This window comes from Bos mutus, chromosome 8 (genome assembly GCF_027580195.1).
Source record: "Bos mutus isolate GX-2022 chromosome 8, NWIPB_WYAK_1.1, whole genome shotgun sequence".
Taxonomy (NCBI): Eukaryota; Metazoa; Chordata; class Mammalia; order Artiodactyla; family Bovidae; genus Bos; species Bos mutus.
The window spans coordinates 103,998,577-104,019,888 of record NC_091624.1 but is presented as its reverse complement, the minus strand read 5'-3'; the positions used below and the strand labels follow the sequence as shown (position 1 = coordinate 104,019,888).

At 39.5% G+C, this 21,312-nt stretch overlaps 1 protein-coding gene across 1 annotated transcript; it reads left to right on the top strand.

Annotated features, from left to right (window-relative positions):
- The first annotated feature begins 10,940 nt into the window (after positions 1-10,940).
- Positions 10,941-17,626, top strand: LOC138989001 (beta-defensin 43-like). Its single transcript, XM_070376152.1, has 2 exons — positions 10,941-10,998; positions 17,475-17,626. The coding sequence occupies exons 1-2, from the start codon at positions 10,941-10,943 to the stop codon at positions 17,624-17,626; spliced, it is 210 nt and encodes a 69-aa protein (XP_070232253.1).
- Positions 17,627-21,312: the final 3,686 nt, after the last annotated feature.

Sequence of the window (21,312 nt, the reverse complement as noted above, 5' to 3'; positions counted from 1 at the left end):
AGGTACTCCACAAAGGTGCAGACTCAGTTGGGCCTGCGTTTTGTGCCCTTCCCTGGTGGCTCAGAGGTTAAAGCGTCTGCCTGCAATGCAGGAGACCTAAGTTCGATCCCTGGGTCAGGAAGATCCCCTGGAGAAGGGAATGGCAACCCACTCCAGTATTCTTGCCTGGAGAATCCCATGGACGGAGGAGCCTGGTGGGCTACAGTCCACAGGGTCGCAAAGAATCAGACACGACTGAGCAGCTTCACTTTCTTTCACTTTCAGGTCCGAGCAGCTCAGGTGACCAGGTGCTTGGCGAGCATGGTTGCTGCAAAACTTATCGCCTCCCCTGTCCCTGCCGCTGTTTTCTGGGTTTACAACTGGCGCACCTTCTCAGGCAGATGTGGACAGTTCAGAATCCCAAGAAGTCTTGGTTAGCAATGAAGCCTGCTTGCGGTAAGGTAGATGATTCCTCTCTGGAGCCGTGATTGCCCCCTTCTGGCTCTGGCTGCCCTTGTCTGCCTGTCTCCGGAGTGGATTGGGCCGGTCGGCAGCCGGCTAGCTCTGCTCAGTCCTTTGTTCTGTGAGCGGGCCTGGCGGTGTCATAGGTTAGGGCTTTTCACGAGGTAGCTATCCCACAGTCTGGTTTGCTATCTCAAGTTAGCTTCCTCAGATTGCCCTCGGGGCATTCAGGCCTGGTCCTTACTCTAAGCAATGCAGCCAACGCCTCCCTGCCCAGCCCCCGCTTGCTAGTGGCGGATGCAGGCATCTGCGCTGCTTCTTCACTGGAAGTTACCGTTGGGCATGTAATCTGTGGGTTTTAATTTTTTTTTTTTTTTTCCTCCCAGTTATGTTGCCCTCTGTGGTTCCAAGGCTCCCCACAGACTCGCCAGTGAGAGTGTTTCCTGGTGTTTGGAAACCTCTCTTTTTTAAGACTCCCTTCCCGGGATGGATCTCTGTCCCTATCTCTTTTGTCTCTCTTTTTATCTTTTATATTTTTTCCTACCACCTTTTGAAGACAATGGGCTGCTTTTCTAGAAGCCCGATGTCCTCTGCTGGCATTCAGAACTTATTCAGCGTTCAAATGTCCTTTTGATGAATTTGTGGAGGAGAAAGTGGTCTCCCCATCCTATTCCTCCACCATCTCAGGACCGCCTCCTACATTGATTTTAAATGTTTAAAACTTTTGCCTTGATCTTAGAGGTATGAAACTGATGGTCATACCTATGCTTTATCTATTTCAGGATTCCATCACTGTGGAATGTCATGTCGGCCTCCTTAACATTCATTTTGAAGATGAGAAACATTCCAACTTTAACTGCTACATGTCTCTGACAATCAAAAAATTATCTATGCTAATTTTTGAAAACACCTATTTCTACTATCATCCTCAAACACTAAGCTCTATAAATTTCTTCCACATATACAAAGTACTACCATGCTCCAAGAGCTCCAGTATCATCATATATGTGTATGCATGTATGCATGCTAAGTCCCTTCAGTCGTGTCTTAATATTTGCAACCCTATAGGCTGTAGCCCACTAGGCTCCTCTGTCCATGACATTCTCCAGCCAAGAATACTGGAGTGCATTGCCAGGCCCTCCTCCAGGGGATCTTCCAAACCAGGGATCAAACCTGAGTCTCTTATGTCTCCTGCATTGGCAGGCAGGTTCTTTACCACTAGCACCACCTGGGAAGCACCACCATATATTGGAGATTATTAAAACAGTCTTTGAAACACTATAAGACTATTGTCCTAAAGGTTTTGGGAAACACTTTCGCATAATTATTTCTTTAGGTTGAATGGCAAGAGAAATTCCTGTAGAATCATACTTCATCCTGTGAAACTGCTTGCAATTATTTTCTTATATTATGGTTTAGCTACTAGCCAGAATTACTTAGACTCATCATTGCTAATCACTTTAGAGCCAAGTTTTTACCCCTTTCATAATAAGTATGGAGGCAACAAAAGTAAAGGGTGCCTTATTTTTGAATTATCTGTTGTACTCACTGTCTCCTTTTGTATCACCTCAAACAATGAATCCAGGCATTGATTGGTAACACCAGTTATAGTAACACAGAATGATAAACATGCTGCAAAATTTCACCAGTGCCCAAAAGCCTACTTCACAGTCTAGGAAAGAAAGGTGTTTCTGGTAGTCAAAGTTTACCTGCTTGTGATCATTCCATAACCTGGCTGACAGAGACTTTATCATCTTCAACATGTGGCTTCCAATGTAACAGAGGTCATCTTCACCCCACTAAATATAAACAGACAAAGAACATGCAAGAGCATACATAGAAGTTTCTTATGGTCCAGCCCTGGAAGGGATACCCATCACTTCTGTTCTCATTTCCTGACTGGAACTCAGTGGCATGGCCTTGCTGAACTGCATGGAAGAGTAGGATGTATGATCTAATTATGAGTCCCAAGAAAAATTCAATGTTAATTTTTTAAATAACTATCAAGGAGTATCTGCTATAGACATACATTGTCAAGTCCCAAACCCTTACAAGACAGGCAGAGAAGATTAAATAGTAGTACCCATATGGAAGAATGGTTTTAAAACGTTTATGATATAAGTATAATGTTAGGTAAAAACTCAAATTAAATAATGTAGGATGTAGAAGTAGTTAAAATTACAACATTCCTAAATTTCAAATTCTTGTTATATTGGCAGAAAATTAAGAAAATGAAAATCACATATTATTTATTTATATTAACTAAGTGGAAACTTTGTTTTTTATTTAGATTAAGTAAACTTGGGAAGAGAAAACATAACTGAAACTAAATTGAAGTTCCTGCATAGTGATTACATTTGTAGAACATATTTTTTCAGATTTAATATTGACTTTGTTGGGGTTTCCTTGGTGATCCAGTGGCTAAGACTCTGAGCTCCCAAATGCAGGGGGCACAGGATCTGTTTCAGGGAAATAGATCCCATATGCTACAACTGAAGACCCAGCATACTGCAACCAACATGTGGCACAGCCAAATAAATAAATATTTAAATAATGACTTTGTTGATTCTTATATACAGGAAATTTTAAGAGGAGGGGCATAATATTCTACTAGAAATAGTATCTTGCTACACTGAATTATATAACATCATAAAGAATGAGCCAAGTGAAAAACAAAACCTTTTTTACATACTGTCAACAAAATGAGATAAATATATTTTATATACCTATATTATATGAGTTACTTAGAATAGTCAAAATCATAAAGACAGAATGTATAATGTAATCGTCAGGACTAGGGGTAGGTAGGGAAGAAAGGAGTTATTCTTTAGGAGGTATAGTTTCACCTTTATTTCAAATTTACACAATGAAAAGCATTATGGAGATGTCTTTATAACAATATAAATGGATTTAATACCACTGAACTATATGCATAAAAATGGTTAAGATGGTATATTTTTATGTTATGTGTATTTTAACACAATTTCAAAAATTAGGGAAAGGAAAAATCCCAAAGGATAAGCACACAATGAAGAAAGAAATGATTCATTTGAGTATTAAAACAAGGGCAAAACTCCTAGATAACATTAGCAAAGTGAGCCACTCAGTTACTATATCGAAAGCCCAGTATGTTATGACCAAGAAAGAGTTTGTCCTTGAAATACAAGACAACTGCAGTATTAAGACAACAATTGAGGAATGAATGTCAAGATTTTAAAGGAGAGAAAACTCTGATCATCTCAAAGTATATTGAAATAGCAGTTGATAGAACTCAGAATATTTTCCTTTAACAAAACCATTAATCAGACAGAGATATAAGGAAGCTTTTTTAAGTTGCTGAAAGCATAAATGACATGAGCTGCCAGGTACAGCCATGTTACTCCCTGGCATTATCACTGTCAAAGGCAACTCATGTCCATCGAGTCGGTGATCCCATCCAACCGTCTCATCCTCTGTCGGCCCCTTCTCTTCCTGCCTTCAATCTTTCCCAGCATCAGGGTTTTTTCCAAGAATTCAGTTCTTCACATTAGGTGCCCAAAGTACTGGAGCTTGAGCTTCAGCATCAGTACTTCCAATGAATATTCAGGACTGATTTCCTTTAGGATGGACTGGTTGGATCTCCTTGCAGTTCAAGAGATTCTCAAGAGTCTTCTCCAACACCACAGTTCAAAAGTATCAATTCTTCAGTGCTCAGCTTTCTTTATGGTTCAAGTCTCACATCCATACATGACTACTGGAAAAATCATAGCTTTGGCTAGACAGACCATGGTCAGCAAAGTAACATTTCTGCTTTTAAATATGCTATCTAGGTTTGTCATAACTTTTCTTCCAAGGAGCAAACAGCTTTTAATTTCATATCTGCAGTGATTTTGGAGCCCAAGAAAATAAAGCCTCTTACTGTTTCCAATGTTTCCCCATCTATTTGCCACGACGTGATGGGACCAGAAGCAATGATCTTAGTTTTTTGAATGCTGAGTTTTAAGCCAGATTTTTCACTCTCCTCTTTCACTTTCATCAAGAGGTTCTTTAGTTCCTCTTCGCTTTCTGCCATTAGGGTGGTCTCACCTGTATATCTGAGGTTACTGATATTTCTCCCTGCAATCCTGATTCCAGCTTGTGCTTCATCCAGCCCAGCATTTCATATGATGTGCTCTGCACATAAGTTAAATAAGCAGGGTGATGATGTACAGTCTTGACGTATTCCTTTCCCTATCTGGAACCATTCCATTGTGCCAGGTCTGGTTCTAACTGTTGCTTCTTGACCTGCATACAGATTTCTCAGGAGGCAGGTCAGGTGGTCTGGTATTCCCATCTCTTTAAGAATTTTCCAGTTTGTTGTGATCCACACAGTCAAAGCTTTGGTGTAGTCAATAAAGCAGAAATAGATGCTTTTCTGGAACTCTCTTGTTTTCTTGATGATCTAGCGGATGTTGGCAGTTTGATCTCTGGTTCCTCTGCCTTTTCTAAATCCAGCTTGAACATCTGGAAGTTCTCAGTTCATGTACTGTTGAAGCCTAGCCTGGAGTATTTTAAGAATTACTTTACTAGCATGTGAGATGAGTGCAACTGTGCAGTAGGTTGAGCATTCTTTGACATTGCCTTTCTTTGAGATTGGAATGAAAACTGACCTTTTCCAGTCCTGTGGCCACTGCTGAGTTTTCCAAATTTGCTGGCATATTGAGTGCAGCACTTTAACAGCATCATCTTTTAGGATTTAGCTCACAATTCCTATGAGCTAGCCTTAATCCTCACAGTTGGTTTAGCTTAGCAATTGGGATTGGTTTCTTAAAAAAGAGAAAACATTGGCTGTGATTAATGCTTCAGTTATGTAGTTCCTAGAATTAAACACAGAGCCATTTTAAATCTCTGATGGGAATCATATCATTTCAAGGTCACTGTTCTGTCTGCTTGAAACATTCCTTGGGCATTTATTGCAAATAATTTTGAACTGTGTAATTGGGAAAACTACAAACCTTAATTTTACCTTTTCCTTCTTCTAAAAACTCTTTATCTGCCAATTCTTTTGTTTAGAAGAGTACATGCATTTTTTCTCCTTAGTGTATGCTTTTACCTTCACATACATATGAAAATGCAAAAACCATGGATGGGGGTGTGCTCAGAAAATAGACCATAGTTTGTGGGCAGGCAGAAATCATAAACGCGAGCTATACCACCACGTTCTGCAAAACCAAAGAGAGGTTTCCAGCAGCCAGCCTGATAAGCTATAAGAGAAGCCCCTCTGTACGAACCAGAGAAGACATAAAAATTTGAGCATTCTACCAAAAGAGAAAGCAATACAATACAATTTTGCCAATACAAAGACCAAAAGAGAAAGCAATACAATACAACTTTGCCAATACAAAGACCAAGAGAAAAAACCTAGGTTAATAACAACACAAACAGAACACCCCATCTGAAGGTAACCAGCAAAGATCTAAGGAGGTGTTTGCTGCTTCACGCATGTAGGAAGGAAGGACAGAAAGAAGCAGAAAAGCGTCTGAAAGGGCAGTAGAGGGACACCATCGCTTCTGGCTGCTTCAGGACTTGAGCAGGCTATCTACAGCACACAAGCCTCTGGGAGTTCCCCACCTAAGGGTCTTTCCCACCAGGATCATGGGCACCCCAAACCCTGAGTGATAAACCTACACATCTCCCACCACACTGCAACCAGACCCATGAGCTTTCTCCCATGTGCTCAGTGGCAAGAGCAGGTCCAGCGATGACAGTGCTCACAGAAATGCAGACCAGCATAAACTGGAGCTTCAGCACCACTTTTTGGAAAGCATTAGGTCTCCAGCAGCCAGACTGGTGAGTAGTTTAAAAAGAGAGAGAGGAAATATAAAGGTTTTACTATTCTGCAGAAGAGGGAGCAGGAAGGGTGGACATGTTTGCCCATAAAAATCCTAAACAATCCCAGACACAGCTGCACCAATGAACAGTTTCCATCTCAAGACAACCGGTATATTTTTAAAATAATCAAGGAAATATGTCATCACCAAGAAGAAAATGATAGTTCAACAACCAAGCTCACATCCATGGAATATTATGGTCTGTGTGGGTGTGTGCGTGTGTGTGGGTGTGTGTGTGTGTGTGTTATTGCTCAGTCATGTCTGACCCCATGGACTGTAGCCCACCAGGCTCCTCTGTCCATGGAATTCTCCAGGCAAGAATACTGGAGTGGGTTGCCATTCCCTTCTCCAGGGGATCTTCCTGACCCAGGGGTCAAACCCAGGTCTCCTGCATTTCAGGTAGATTCTTTACTGTCTGAGTGATTTGGATGATAAAAAAAAACTCAAAATAGCTGTTTTGAGAACAGGCATCCCCATGTTCATATTGTAACCAAGCAGTGTTCCATGGGGTCTTCCCCGGACGGACTCTACTGTGTTCTCTACCTGTCTTGTTTGTGGACTTTAGTCTCCCAGGCCTCCCCTTTGTCACAAAAGGTTGGCTCAAGAGTTAATGATTAGGAGAATGTGAACATGTAGGAACAAAAAAGTGCAATTTGGCCAAGAAAACTGGTAACAATTTAAACAATAGATCAGCCACACAGCAATCACAGAATCATTAGTTCCACCCTGAAGGACACGGATATCTGTGTGTATCTGACACACATTCCTGAGTTGTTTTGCAGATACTAAAACCTCCACCAGATGAATGTGACCCGGACTTAACAACTTAGATATGATGAATAGAGCATATCATATGAGAAATTAGATTATAAAAGGCTATGTGTTTCATTTTGGGTTTGATCTCTCATTCTTTCTGAGATCACCTGCTGTTAGGCTGCTGCTGCTGCTGCTGTTTCTTCAGTCGTGTCCAATTCTGTGCGACCCCATAGACAGCAGCCCACCAGGCTCCACCGTCCCTGGGATTCTCCAGGCAAGAACACAGGAGTGGGTTGCCATTTCCTTCACCAATGCATGAAAGTGAAAAGTGAAAGTGAAGTTGCTCAGTCGTGTCCGACTCTTCACGACCCCATGGACTGCAGCCCACCAGGCTCCCGCGTCCATGGGATTTTCCAGGCAAGAGTACTGGAGTGGGTTGCCATTGCCTTCTCCAGCTGTTAGGCTAGACAGCTGCAAAGCCATAAGAAGTTCTATGGGGAGGCTCATGCGGCAAGGGATTGAGGTGTGCCAACAACCACGTGAATAAGTTTAGAAAGAGACCTGTCCCAGCCTTCAAAGGAACATGCAAGCCCAGTGACAGTCTTTTCTGCAACCTCAGGAGAGACCCTGAGCCAAAGGCACCCAGCTAAGCCACACCCAGATTCCTGACCCACAGAAATGGTGAGGTAGCAAACATTTGTTGTTTTAAGCCACTACATCTTGGGATATTTGTCATGTAGTGACATACAACTGATATGTTCCCTTGTGATCTATCTATGTTGTGACCACTCTATTTAATAAAAGGTGTTGAGTAGCTATCTAGCTTATTCTATCATCTGAATTCCTCTCACAAAACAGAAATTATCTAGTCCTTGAAGATTGTGTATAAAGTCTAGTGCCCTTTGAATATGAAAGGACAGAGCCTCAACTACTTGCAATTTTATTTTATTGGCCAACATTACTGACATATAATTCCCCACAAGTGTCCATTTCATTCAGATATTTGGTATAGGGAGTTCATTGTATTCTATAATAATATTTAAACTCTTCTCTACATGTTATTTTAACTGACTAGAACTAACCAAAAGAGTAATGAATGGTCTTTTAGGTGGTAGAATAATGCAATATGTTTATTATCATCTTAATAATTTTCTGAGTTTTCCAATTTTAAAATAAAAATGTAATATTTAAGAATCAGAATAAAAACTATAAACACATATAGTATATAGGTATCTATGTACATATTTATATGTATATGTATTATATATATATTTGATTTTATACAAAGGAAAATTTGTTAGTGATTTACCAAAAGTATATTCAGTACAAAGAGATGTCAGAAATCTTCAGGGTAAGAAGTAAATGAAAAGAACTGGAAATAGAGAACATATTATTATTTTCCTGAGACAAAAGGGGAAAAGTAAGAGTTTCACATAAAAAAGAAACTAAAGAAAGGAAGGTTACTGTATCTGTTGCTTTTAAAGCCCAGGAACGGACTCTGTGGGAGAGGGAGAGGGTGGGATGATTTGGGAGAATGGCATTGAAACATGCATAATATCATATATGAAATAAATTGCCAGTCCAGATTCGATGCATGATACTGGTTTCTTGGGGCTGGTGCACTGGGATGACCCAGAGGGATCGTACAGGGAGGGAGGAGGGAGGGGGGTTCAGGATGGGGAACACATGTGTACCTGTGGCAGATTCATGTTGATGTATGGCAAAACCAATACAATATTGTAAAGCAATTAACCTCCAATTAAAATAAGTTTATATTTTAAAATAAATAAATAAAGCCCAGGAACTTGCTTTAAATAATAAGCTTTCAATACTACTGAGTACAGAAAAGGAAGATAAACAATGAATACTTGATTATAAAGTATCTGAGTATCTACTGCCCTTCTGGAGAGCTAAATTCAATAATAAAACTCAATAATTCCTCAGTCTAATTTATTATCTCATGGTAAATTAACTCCTTTCTCCTGCTGTGACAATCTGTACTTTGATAGCTTGATAGCTGATTTTCTTCTCTGTGTTCTTCTAAGGAAAGGCCTTTGTCAAAGTGCTTTCTCTTTCTGTGCCAAGGCCCTTAGCAATCTGGGGATAAGCCTCCTTTCAACACTCACGGGTGCCCACCAATCCACCCCCAGAATGTGATGAACTGTCTTCTGACCTTCCTTTTGATGATGTCCCTGACCACCAACCCATGGATCACTCAATGTTCTTGGGCTTCCTGGGCAGCCTTCCAAGCCCATCCCCTGGCTCCAAATCTTTTTGGATGAGAAACAAATTGTATAGAAAATGACAAAATATCATTGAAGATTCAGCCCTTAGTGTTCCATTAGGGAACTCAATGATTTGTGTTCATAAATGTGATTCCTTTGCAATGTAAACTAGACTTTCAAAGCCTTTCATGATTGGAGGAGCTAAAGATTCCCAGCCAGTCAGATTTAAGTAAATGCAATAGTCATCAGTAACCAGCATACTCCCCTGACCTGAACAACGCCTCCATGAGTTTTTAGGATGCTGATAGCGGCTTTTCCCCAGGTGCCACTGTCACAGCAACTTCAGAGGAGAAAAAATCCTGAGCCCAGGCTTAGGAAAAGCCATCTCCAGAGCTTTTGGCCCCCTCATTGGCCCTGCTCAGGCAAAGGCCTGTGAAACTGGCCTCTTCCAGGACCTCAATCCTTACCTCTTCACCAATCCTCCATCCCTAATTTAGTTCCTGATGTCATTTTTCAAGGCTTCCACAGCCATGGAGGGCCTGCTCAAATAGTGTGACTACATACTTCATTAGGAGTGGAAGGGGTATCCAGACAAAGCCATGGAAGAAAGGAGCTTCCTTTTGGACACTGACAACCAGAAGGAAGTTACTCAATGTAGAGTAAGAGCATCTAAGAAATTATGAAGACCAAATTAGATCATGAATGTGAACGCAGTCTGCAGCTTCTAAAGCTGGCATTCTTATTCATGTTTTCTTTAATCATTCCCTAGGTCATCCACATTACTCCAGTGTTCCTCTGTGCTCATTCCTTAGTGTCTGCAAGGTAATTGCTGGAGGAGGAAATGGGAACCCACACCAGTATTCTTGCCTGGAAAGTTCCACAGGCAGAGGAGCCTGGCAGGCTACAGTCCATGGGGTCACAAAGAGTCGGACACGACTGAAAATGCGCACACACAAGGTAATTGTGCCACTTTGTCAGAGACATGCTCAGATTGCATGGCCACTGTCATTCCTGTACTATTTGCTTTCCCAAATGCACCTAAGTCCCTTTCTTCCTTTTTGGTCTCCCTCACATCACATATGACAGTGATGTATAACAATGTGTGTTTACTAAGATTCTAGACATAAAAATAAGCTGATCTCATTAGTTGGCTGGACAAAGAGACAATCAAACATAAGCTTCTGTATATCTCACAAGCCTGTGTATGGTTTCAAAAACAATTCCATTGCTGAAGTCTGCTAACATACATTCCCCAAAATATTAATAAATAGGTATGTTATTATATCTAGTGCTTCTCTTATTGTATTACTGGGGAAACAGATTGAATGTTTTTACTCTATAAAGGTTGCCTTAACCTCCAGGAACCATAAGACAATGATTTTTCAACAGAGTATCCCCTCCTCCCTTTATCATGGCTGCTATTTCTCTGTAAGTGCTGCACATTCTTCTGTCACTGCCCACACCCTGCCAACACTCGACAAGTGTCCTGTAAATGACTGATGGTCACGTCCATTTCATGGTATCTCCTGATATGAAGGCTCATTGGAATGCAGAAATGTTCTTGCCACTGAAAGGTTCAATAATCGTACAGCAACTCACTTCTTGAGTACTGAATGTAGAAAGAAGTTTTCTTCATCCCAGCTACAGATTCTCTCTGACTTATTCAACTATGAAGGTCTTGCTTTCCCTCCTCGGGGTTCTTGCCTTACTGTCCATAGTTCCTCAAGGTAAGAAGAAAACCTTTCATTCCAAAGTAATGAAAATATAAGTGAAAGAGAATACAAGGTCTTTCAAGAGTTTGAAAATAAATTAGAAAAGAGCAGATTGTACCATATAACAAAGAATGGGAGAGTAGTGGAGAGCTGGTGGTTAGGGCAACAGCTGTAAGGTGGTACCCTCCAGTGATTTAACCTATAAACTTTTACTTGAAGATTGTATTTGATCTAAAGAAGGTGAAAGGAGTTTACAGAACACAGAAAATTTGGGGAACTGAAAAAATTGGAAAATGAGCAGAGATTAGAATGGCAAAGGTGTACAGGAGGCTGCTCCATCATAATCTGTGGTTTACACAACACTCCAATCACTGATCTAGGTAAGGGCTTATGTGCAAATTACTTTATGTATGGTGGGACTTAAGATTCCATCTTAACACTTAACCAAGTAACCAATTACATGGGCCTACTTATTGAATAATCAATCTAACCCTCCCAAATTAACTTTAAAATCCATCAATACTATGTGTTAAATATATATTCATCATTGGGCTTATCAGTGGGTTTTACATTACTATCAATTGACATCTTTTATCATGCACTTACTACTTTAAGATCACCTTTTAATTCCTAAAGAAATTCAAGATTTCCTTCATGGTTCTCATTTCTTTTATGAGATAAAATTCATTCTTTTAAAGTGTACCATTTATGTGGTTTTCTGTATATTCCTAAAGTTATTCAACCATCATCACTATCCAATTCCAGAACATTCCATGACTCCAAAAAAGAAACTCCATATTCATTAGCAGTCATTCCCCATCTTCCTCCTCCCCTCAGACCCTGGCAACTATTAATCTATTTTCTGTTTCTATCCATTTACCTATCCTGGATATTTAACATAGTCAAATAACATGTAAATCTTTGTGTCTGTTTTCTTTCACTTAGCAACAGGTTTTTCAAAATGTATCCAAATTGCAGCAGGCATCAATACTTAATCTTTTTCAACTGATAAAATAGTATTACAGTAAATGGATATACTATCTTGTATTCATCCAGTCATCAGTTGATGGACATTTGGGTTGTTTCTAGTCTGGATCTTTTATCAATGATGTTGCTCTGAACATTTACATCCAAGCTTTTATGTGGATATATTTTCAATTCTCTTGGAAATATACCTGTGTTTTATGGTTACACTATGTTTAAATTTCTGAGGAACTGTCAAACTATTTTTCATAGCTTCACTACTTTAAAATCCCACCACCAGTGCCTGAGGGTTCCAATTTCTCCACATAGTCACCAGCAGTTGTTATTGTCTGTTTCTTTTATGATAGTCCTCCTAGTTAGTATAAAGTGAAATCTCATTGTAGTTTTAATTTGTATTTTAATTTGCATTTAATTTGCAACATGAATGATGTTGAGCATCTTTTAAGTGTTTTATTGGCCATGTGTATATTTCTCTACTCAAATTCTTTACTTATTTCTTAATTTAGTTGTTTTTCACTAGTCTGTTCTTCATATACTTTTGACATTAAACCTTTAGCAGATACAGGTTTGCAAATATTCTCTCCCATTCTTTAAGCTGTTTCTTTTTAAATATATATATATTTGACTGACATTGCTGTATCACTGAATATGCTTCCAGGCTCGAATTAGAAACAACTCAGATTCAGTTACCTCTGTAGGCAGATGACATGATCTTATATGTAGAAACCCCAAGATACCATCAAAAACTTAGAACTAGTACAAAAATTCAATAAGTTACAGAAAACAAAATCAATAAGCAAAAACCAGTTGCATTTCTACATATTAACAACAAACTGTTCAAGAGAAATTATGAAACCAATCTCATTTATAACAGCATCAAAAGAACAAAGTACTGAGCAATACAACTTAACCAAAGAGGTAAAAGACTTGTACACTGAAAATTACAAAATATTGATGAAAGAAATTAAAGAAGACACAAATAAAAGCAACATTTTATGAACATTTTAGCAGTATTAATTCTTTCAGCTGCTAAATAGCAACAGGTTTTTCAAAATGTATCCATATTGCAGCATGCATCAATACTTAATCTTTTTCAACTGATAACTATTTAGCAGCTGAAAGAATTAATACTGCTAAAATGTTCATAAAACCTAAAGCAAATAATAAATTCAGTAAAATCCCTGTGAAAATCCCAATGTTATTTTTCATAGAAAAAAAAATTTAGAACAGCTTTTTAAAACTTTTAAACAGCTGAAAAAAATTTCTTAAGAAAAATAAAAGAGAAGGAAGAAAGAATGAGCCCTAAAATTCTTATGCAGCCACAAAATTCCCTAAATACTGAAGCAACTTTGAGCAAGAAGAACAAAGCTGATGGCATAGTAATTCATGGCTTCAAAATATATTACAAAGCTATAAAAATTTTTAAAGTATGATACTGGCATAAATACAGGTATGTAAGGACTTCCCTGGTGGTCCAGTGGCTAAGACTGCACTCCCAATACAGGGGGCCTGAATTCCATCCCTGGTCAGGGAACTAGATCCCACATGCTGCAACTAAAGATCTGGCATGCTGCAATGAAAATCAAAGATCCTGCATGCTGCAACTAAGACCTGCTGCTGCTGCCGCTGCTAAGTCGCTTCAGTCATGTCCGACTCTGTGCGACCCCATAGATGGCAGCTCACCAGGCTTCCCATCCCTGGGATTCTCCAGGCAAGAACACTGGAGTGGGTTGCCATTTCCTTCTCCAATGCATGAAAGTGAAAAGTGAAAGTGAAGTCGCTCAGTCGTGTCCGACTCTAGCGACCCCATGGACTACAGCCTACCAGGCTGCTCTGTCCATGGGATTTTCTAGGCAACAGTACTGGATTGGGGTGCCATTGCCTTCTCCAAACTAAGACCTGGTATAGCCAAACAAATAATTTTTTAAAAATAGATATGTAGAACAGTGGAAGAGAATAGAGACCTCAGAAATAATCCCCCCACCCCAAAACACAGAGGGAACTGATATTCAACAAGAGTACTAAGACTACACAATGGATAAAGGAGAGTCTCTTCAACCAATGATGTTAGGGAAACTGGATAGCCATGTGCAGACTACATTTATAGAAAAAAATCAATTCAAAATAGATTAAAGATTTAAACAAGAGACCCCAAACTGTAAAATCTCTAGAAGAAAACATGAAGGAAGAGCTTCATGACACTGGTCTTCGCAATGATTTATTGGATATGCACAAGCACCAGAGGCAAAATGAGATAAGTAGGACTACATGAAACTAAAAAGCTTCTGCAGAGCAAAACAAACAATCAACAGAGTTAAAACACAACCTAAGGAATAGGAGAAAATATCTGCAGGCCCTATACTCAATGCTGCTGCTAAGTCACTTCAGTCGTGTCTGACTCTGTGTGATCCCATAGACGGCAGCCCACCAGGCTCCCACATCCCTGGGATTCTCCAGGCAAGAACACTGGAGTGGGTTGCCATTTCCTTCTCCAATGCGTGAAAATGAAAAGTGAAAGTGGGGAAAAAAGAAAAGTGAAAGTGAAGTCACTCAGTCGTGTCTGACTTGTAGCAAAACCATGGACTGCAGCCTACCAGGCTCCTCCATCCATGGGATTTTCCAGGCATTAGTACTGGAGTGGGGTGCCATTGCAATAAGGGTTTGCAGATTCCTTGCAGAACACATGAGGAGCTCACACAACTCAATAGCCCAAATAATAATAAAGCAGTTAAAAATGGGCAAGGGACCTGAACAGATATTTTTCCAGAAAAGATATACAAATAGCCAAAAAGAATACAAAAAGGTGTTCAAAGTCACTTATCATTAGGGAAATGCAAATCAAACCCACAATGAGCTATCACCTCACACCTGTTAAAATAGCTATTATCATAATAATAATAAGTATTGGTAGATATATAAAGAGAAACCTTGTACACTTTTGTGGAAACATAAATTGAAAAAGTAATTATGAAAAAATATGAATGCTTCTTTAAAAATTAGAACTAGAAACCACTATAAGATCCAGCTATTCCACTTCTGAGTATATATCCAAAAAATGATATTGAATAGAGATGCTGAAGAGATAACTGTACTCCTATGTTCAGTGCAGTATTATTCACACTAGCCAAAATAAGGAAACAACCAAAGTGTCTTGTCAATGTATGAATGGGTAAAGAAAATGTCTTATATGTGTGTGTTTGTGTGTGTGTGTGTGTGTGTAGTCATACAACAGAATATTATTCAGCCTTACAAAGAAGGAAACTATACCATTTGTATTGACATGAACAAATGTCCTGAAGGACATTATGCTAAGTCAAGTAAGTGAGACACAGAAGGATCAATACTGTGTGATCTCATTTATGTGTGGAACGTAAAAAAGTAAAAGTCAAAGAAGTAGCAAGTAAAATGGTGGATGCCAAGGGCTGGAGGGGCAGGGAAGGAAATGGAGAGATGTTAGGGTACAAACGTCCAGTTATAAAATGAACAAGTTCCAGAGACTTAATGTACAATACGGTGACTATAGTTAATAAAAATAGTCAATATAATGTATTATACACTTGAAATTTGCTGAGAGTAGATCTCAAGTGATCTTACGATACAATAAAAGAGGATGACCACATGAAGTGTTGGATATGTTAATTATCTTGTGGTGGTATCAATATATGTTATATTGTAATATTGCATTGTATACCCTAAATGTATACAATTTTTATCAGTCAGTCATTCCTCAATAAAAGTGAAAAATATATACACACATATGAAGAAAATGTGATATATATATAAGATAAATTCAGCATTAAAAAAGAAGGAAATCCTGCCATTTGTGACCACATGGGTGGACCTGGAGGGTACTATGCTAAATGAAATGTCAGACACAAAAAGACAAATACTGTGTGATGTCACTTATATGTGGAATCCAAAAATAGCACATTCATACTAACAGGGCCTGATGGGTGGAGGAAATGGGGAGACATTGGCCAAAAGGTACAAAGTTTCATTTATGCAAGACAGAAAAGTTCTGAAGTTCTACCTCACACAGTACTCACAGTTAACAATACAGGATTGTATACTTAGATTTTTCACAGTCTAGATCTTATGCTAAGTATTCTTACCACAATTAATAACAACAACAATAATAATAATAATAGAGGAAGTGAGAGGAAATTTTCATATGTGATTAAAGTGTCTTATGATCTTGATAGTAGTGATGATTTCACAAGTGTAAAGTGATAAAGTGAAGTCACTCAAGTGTAAACTAGTCACCAAACTTACTGAGTCATGTACATTTCAACTGAAAAAGACATATAACTACAGTGTCACCAACATACAACCCTCATTATTAATGAATGAAGCCATTAGGAATCAGTAGCTGCTATTATCTCCAAAAGATAGACAACCAGACATTAAGGGCCTCCTGACAAAACACACACACACACACACACAATCACCTCCACCAGCTGCAGTACAGCCAGCTAAAGGAATCAAACATGAGTCTGGTCAAGTGTCTGAATCCAGTTGCCAATTTACTGAAAATACAGAGGACACAGGAACATGCTGATTTCTCTAAGAGTATGCAATCAGAAAATTATAAACTGTAGGAAACACTACAGGTTAAACACCCCAAGTTCTTCGACATAAGAACTGTAAGAAAAGTATAAAAAATGGATTTGGGAAAAATCTGTAGGTTTAGAAGGAATATCAAAAATTATAAAGAGAAAAAACTAAACTACAGTATCTAGGGATGAAATTCAGGTACTAACACTATTTTTAAGTAAGGAAATGCATGCGAGTGATTCTTATAAAACTTAGGCTTCCTTGGGGTAAAGGGATAGATGGAAACACCTATGATCAAGAACTGGAAACCAAGGTGAGAGGTCATGGCGTGTGGGACCCTGTGCAGGTCTCAAAAACCTCCTCAGTAAAGGAGGTAACAGCTCTGAGCCTCAACACACTGGAAAATGGAAACCAAGACCCAACTTCCCCATCCCATTCTCATTCTCAGTTGATGATTTGTTTTTTCACCAAGACAGGAAAAGCAACAAGTGACAAAATCCCCATTTCCCCACTACCATGAACCTTTACCTAATTTTATCTCACCCTGCCTTCAAAACTCATACTCTGACCTAAGGCCAACCCCTTCACCTGTACATGAGATTTCATCCGCACGCACTTTCAGAGACCTCACTTGTAAAATTAAACACCCTTTCCTGAATCATGAATCCCCACACTTAAATGGATCATTAATTTTAGCATAGCCAAAAATATGCAGTGACAGCTCTTATCAGAAACGCTGCCCGTTTTCAGCCTCAGCTCACCGACTGCTCTAGAGAAGAAACCCTCATTTATCTTTATTCAGTACTGCCACTTTTCTCTTCTCCATTCTTTTTTTGTCATTTTTTTCTGGAAGTTCTTTATTGTTGTTGTTTTATTGTGAAACACTTCAAATAGTAAAGTGTTCAAACATTAAAATATACAAACACACAATACAATGTTTTCTCTTTTTAAAGCCAGAAGCCTCTTTTTTCAGGAAGGATGTCCTTCAGGATACTATAACTGCAGAATGAAGTGCAATGCTAACGAATACGCAGTTAAATACTGTGCTGACTGGACCATCTGCTGCAAAGAGAAGAAAAAAGTTAAGGAAAAAAAGAAGTGGTGAAAAGTCTAACTCCATCTTCTTCAGAAATCTAAAGATGTTTAAAACTCCCTTGTCTATATAAGAATAATTAATATGATGGATAAAGGAAATTCATGGTAATTATATATGTAGATGCTCAAGTTAAAGTAAATATTTTCTAAAAGCTCACAGTCTGTTTTCATGTGTGTACTTTTTCATTAATTTCCTCAACTTATATCCACCACATTGTCATTTCATCTATAGTAGGTATCCCAGCCCCACCAGTTTCAAACTATTTGACCTTGGATAAGTTCTTTAGTCTCTCTCTATCCCGTTTCCTTATCTATACAACCGGATAACCATGGTACCTACATCATAGTGTTGTGAGAATTACATGAATTGTGTGTATGTGTGTGTGTGTTCAGTCATGTTCGACTCTCTGTGACCCCGTGGACTGTAGCCTGCCAGGCTCCTTTGTCTGTGGGATTTCCCAAGCAAGACTACTGTTGCACAGATGTGCTAAATTTGTGAAATTTGTTAAGAGGGTCACTTATGATTTTTACATTTTTTTGAGTACATGGTATATTTCAAAAAAAGTTTTTAGGAAAATTTTAATAGGAAAAATTAACAATAAAAATATTGAAGACAAGGAATTCGACTAAGAGATTATTTCCATGGGAGAGACAACAAACTCCTCTAAATAAAGAGAAATACAGCCAACACAGAAATATTGATAGGCTAAAGCCATCATTTTAATGGGCTGGTACATCTCAGAAGGTCCTCAGAGGAAGTCAGCAGGAACCTCAGATACAACTATTTCCCAACCATTGAAGGCAAATGCTTTTTATCAATGCAGCAAAGAATTGACACGTCACAGAATACATGAAAGATTTCACTTTTATGACATGATTTCCTGCAAATACCTTTTGTTCGCCAGCATGTGTTAAAGAATCTTCTTATGAATGCATTTGCTCCACTTTTAACTGCCAATAAAAACAGAATTAAACACACCGTGCTTGCAGGGTCATAACGCCTTGGATAAGACTGAAGACTGCACTTTACAAAGTTTTAATGGTAAATTGAACAGGCTCCAAAGACCCCAGTCATGTTATGGTTGGGTGTCCCTTTTTCAGTTGCTTTTATGTTATTTCCCAGAGATGTATTATGAGTTACTAGTTTCCACAGTTCCAACGCATGTGAATCGCTCATCAACTATAGACAGGTAACAGAGCCCAGCAGATTTGCTTGGAACTATTTGCAGTGGAAAACATTTAGACCCCAGGAGTCTGTCAAGGCCCCATGGCAGGAGACACGCAGGATCTCAAACAAATAACAGTCTGATTATCAAGTGTCGTTTAAAGAAGGAAAGATCACCGACACAGAAGTACAGAAGCCCCTGGTTCTAGGCCCGCTTCTCGTTGACTTTTTCCTGCATGCCTGACTGCCTGCTCAGGCTTAATCACAAAGTAGTGGAAAGTGTTGATGGCTGGTGAATGGGTCTGGAGGACCTGACGCCTAGGTTCCGATCAGTGACTAGTCTTTCTCCTCACCTCAAGACCTGGGTGGCTCTGGAGGCTGAGGGATCAGGAGGAGTGGTAGGCAGGCAGCTTAAGAGGGTGAGGGTGGCTCCGAGTCATCCTACTGAATTCCCCGCTCTTGTGTGTTCAACCTTACCAGTCTCTCCACCCAGCCTGCCCAAGGGCCTCTGTAGCGTAAAAGTAAGCCGTGTGGTCTGACCAAAGGCCACTGGCAAGTGAATTTGCCTTTCACACGCCCATTATCCCTGGGGCACCCCCTGGGGACAAAGGAGTCCAAGGGAGACACCATGAGTCCAAAGGTCCTGCCATCCAGGACAATGGCAGAAATCTCACAATTCTCATGTGCCTCTCGAATACTTACCTATGGCCCTTAAATGATACCTTTAGAATGTGAAGCTTTCAGACAAAGGGTAAAAGCTCTCTGCTGACTTTAGCAAACCACAAGCAAAGTTGTTGACTCACCACTTCAGTGACTTAAGTGGACCCTTCTCAGTATCAAGTTGCTGGTTTCTTTCCATAGGACATAAATTTTGACCCCTCAAACCGATGTTCCATATGCTCCTATCATGCTTTAAAGTTAATATATTTGAACAACTTGCTCTATTTATTGATTCTGCTCAGCATCAAATTTGCCTTGGTTTCTAACTGACTTCAAAGTGCAAGTTCTAAGAGTCCTAGAGGAACAGTCCCTCTCCCACCCACTATGTATCCTCTAAAGGTCTCATGCTTTTGCTCTGCCAATGCCATCAGTTCAGTTCCCCAACAAAATTCACAGATTCCCTAGACCAAAATCCAGAACTACTTTGTCTTCTTTGAGACTACTATGTGTCCTTAGCATCTTATCTCTGTTCCCTGGAACAGCCTGGAGCATCCATCTCTGCCTCTCTGTTTCAATTTTCTTCATCCAAGTCCAGCTTCCTCCTCACTCTTGTAGGACCTCATACCCTCTTTCCCTTGATGGTTCATAATTCCACAGGGAAGAGATTCCATTTTACCTGGTGGAACATAGGAGAGCAGGACAAGGATCACAAGGACCAAGAGTAAGCTCCTCATAGCTGAACCAATCAGCAAAGGGACAGCTGAGAGCAGGGGAGAGGCACTCTATATGTAGGTCTTGAGCAATAGTGAGCTGCGTGACTAGTGAACCTTTTAGGAACAAGAACATCTACTTGCTCCACTGAGCAGTTCAATCAAATAAAGGTCTGTCTTTGAACATAATGTCTCACCATTAAAATATACTTCTTGAGTACCACTTGCAAAGTGCATTACTTAGGACTGTGGGAACAGTCCTAATGGCCTGGTAGGATGTTATGTAGGTTTCTTTGTATCCTCACTGTACATTCATTTAACAAATGCCTAAAGTATACAGAGAACTGTAAGGCTGCCTTACTTAGCTGACTGTGTTTTTGATAGCTGTCTTCAGTCTCTCACCTTGGAAAAAAAGAAATGCCAGGTAGATATCACTCTTTGTTTTAAAATGCAAAGAACATGAAGCTTGGGTAGAAAAAAGGATTTTCTCAAGTTTATACGTATCACAAATGACAGCAACACAACTTACATGGCTCATGCATACAGAATAATTAAAGAATGGCCCAGCCCAGTTCTAATATGGCTGCAATCTACTGAGGGAAATCAGAGCTTCCCACAGAGCAGGGCAAAGTCCTATAACACCATCAACATGAGTCTTCCATGCTGGGCAATGTGGGCTATACAAAGAATTTGTGTTAGAACTCTTGCTTTGAAGGACTGAAGATCAAGAGTGCCTGACAGTTTGCAGTGCTTTACAAAACCTTTATCTGATCTTATATAAATACAGAACCCAGAATCAGACAATCCAAATTCAGATCTGGACTCAGCTTGATGAGCTTTCAGTAAGGCACTTGCTTTGCCTTTCCAAATGTCAGTTCTCTCCCCTGTAAAACAGGCTGTACACCATTAATGCTTCCTATTACAGAGGCTTGTGGTGGGGCCAAGCAAAGCAATTCTTGTAAACTGTCCTTTGTAAAACGTACACTTCAGGGGCAGTTAGACCCAGAGAACAGAAGAAGGCATTTAAAGCTAGAGAAGAAAAAAACTAGAGATGGGAGAAATAGGGCTCCTCTAACAGGAGAGCAAAAGAACCAAGACAGGAACAAAATCACTCCCTCCTGTGTGCTTTTCACATCCATGAAAATTTATATACATGTATCA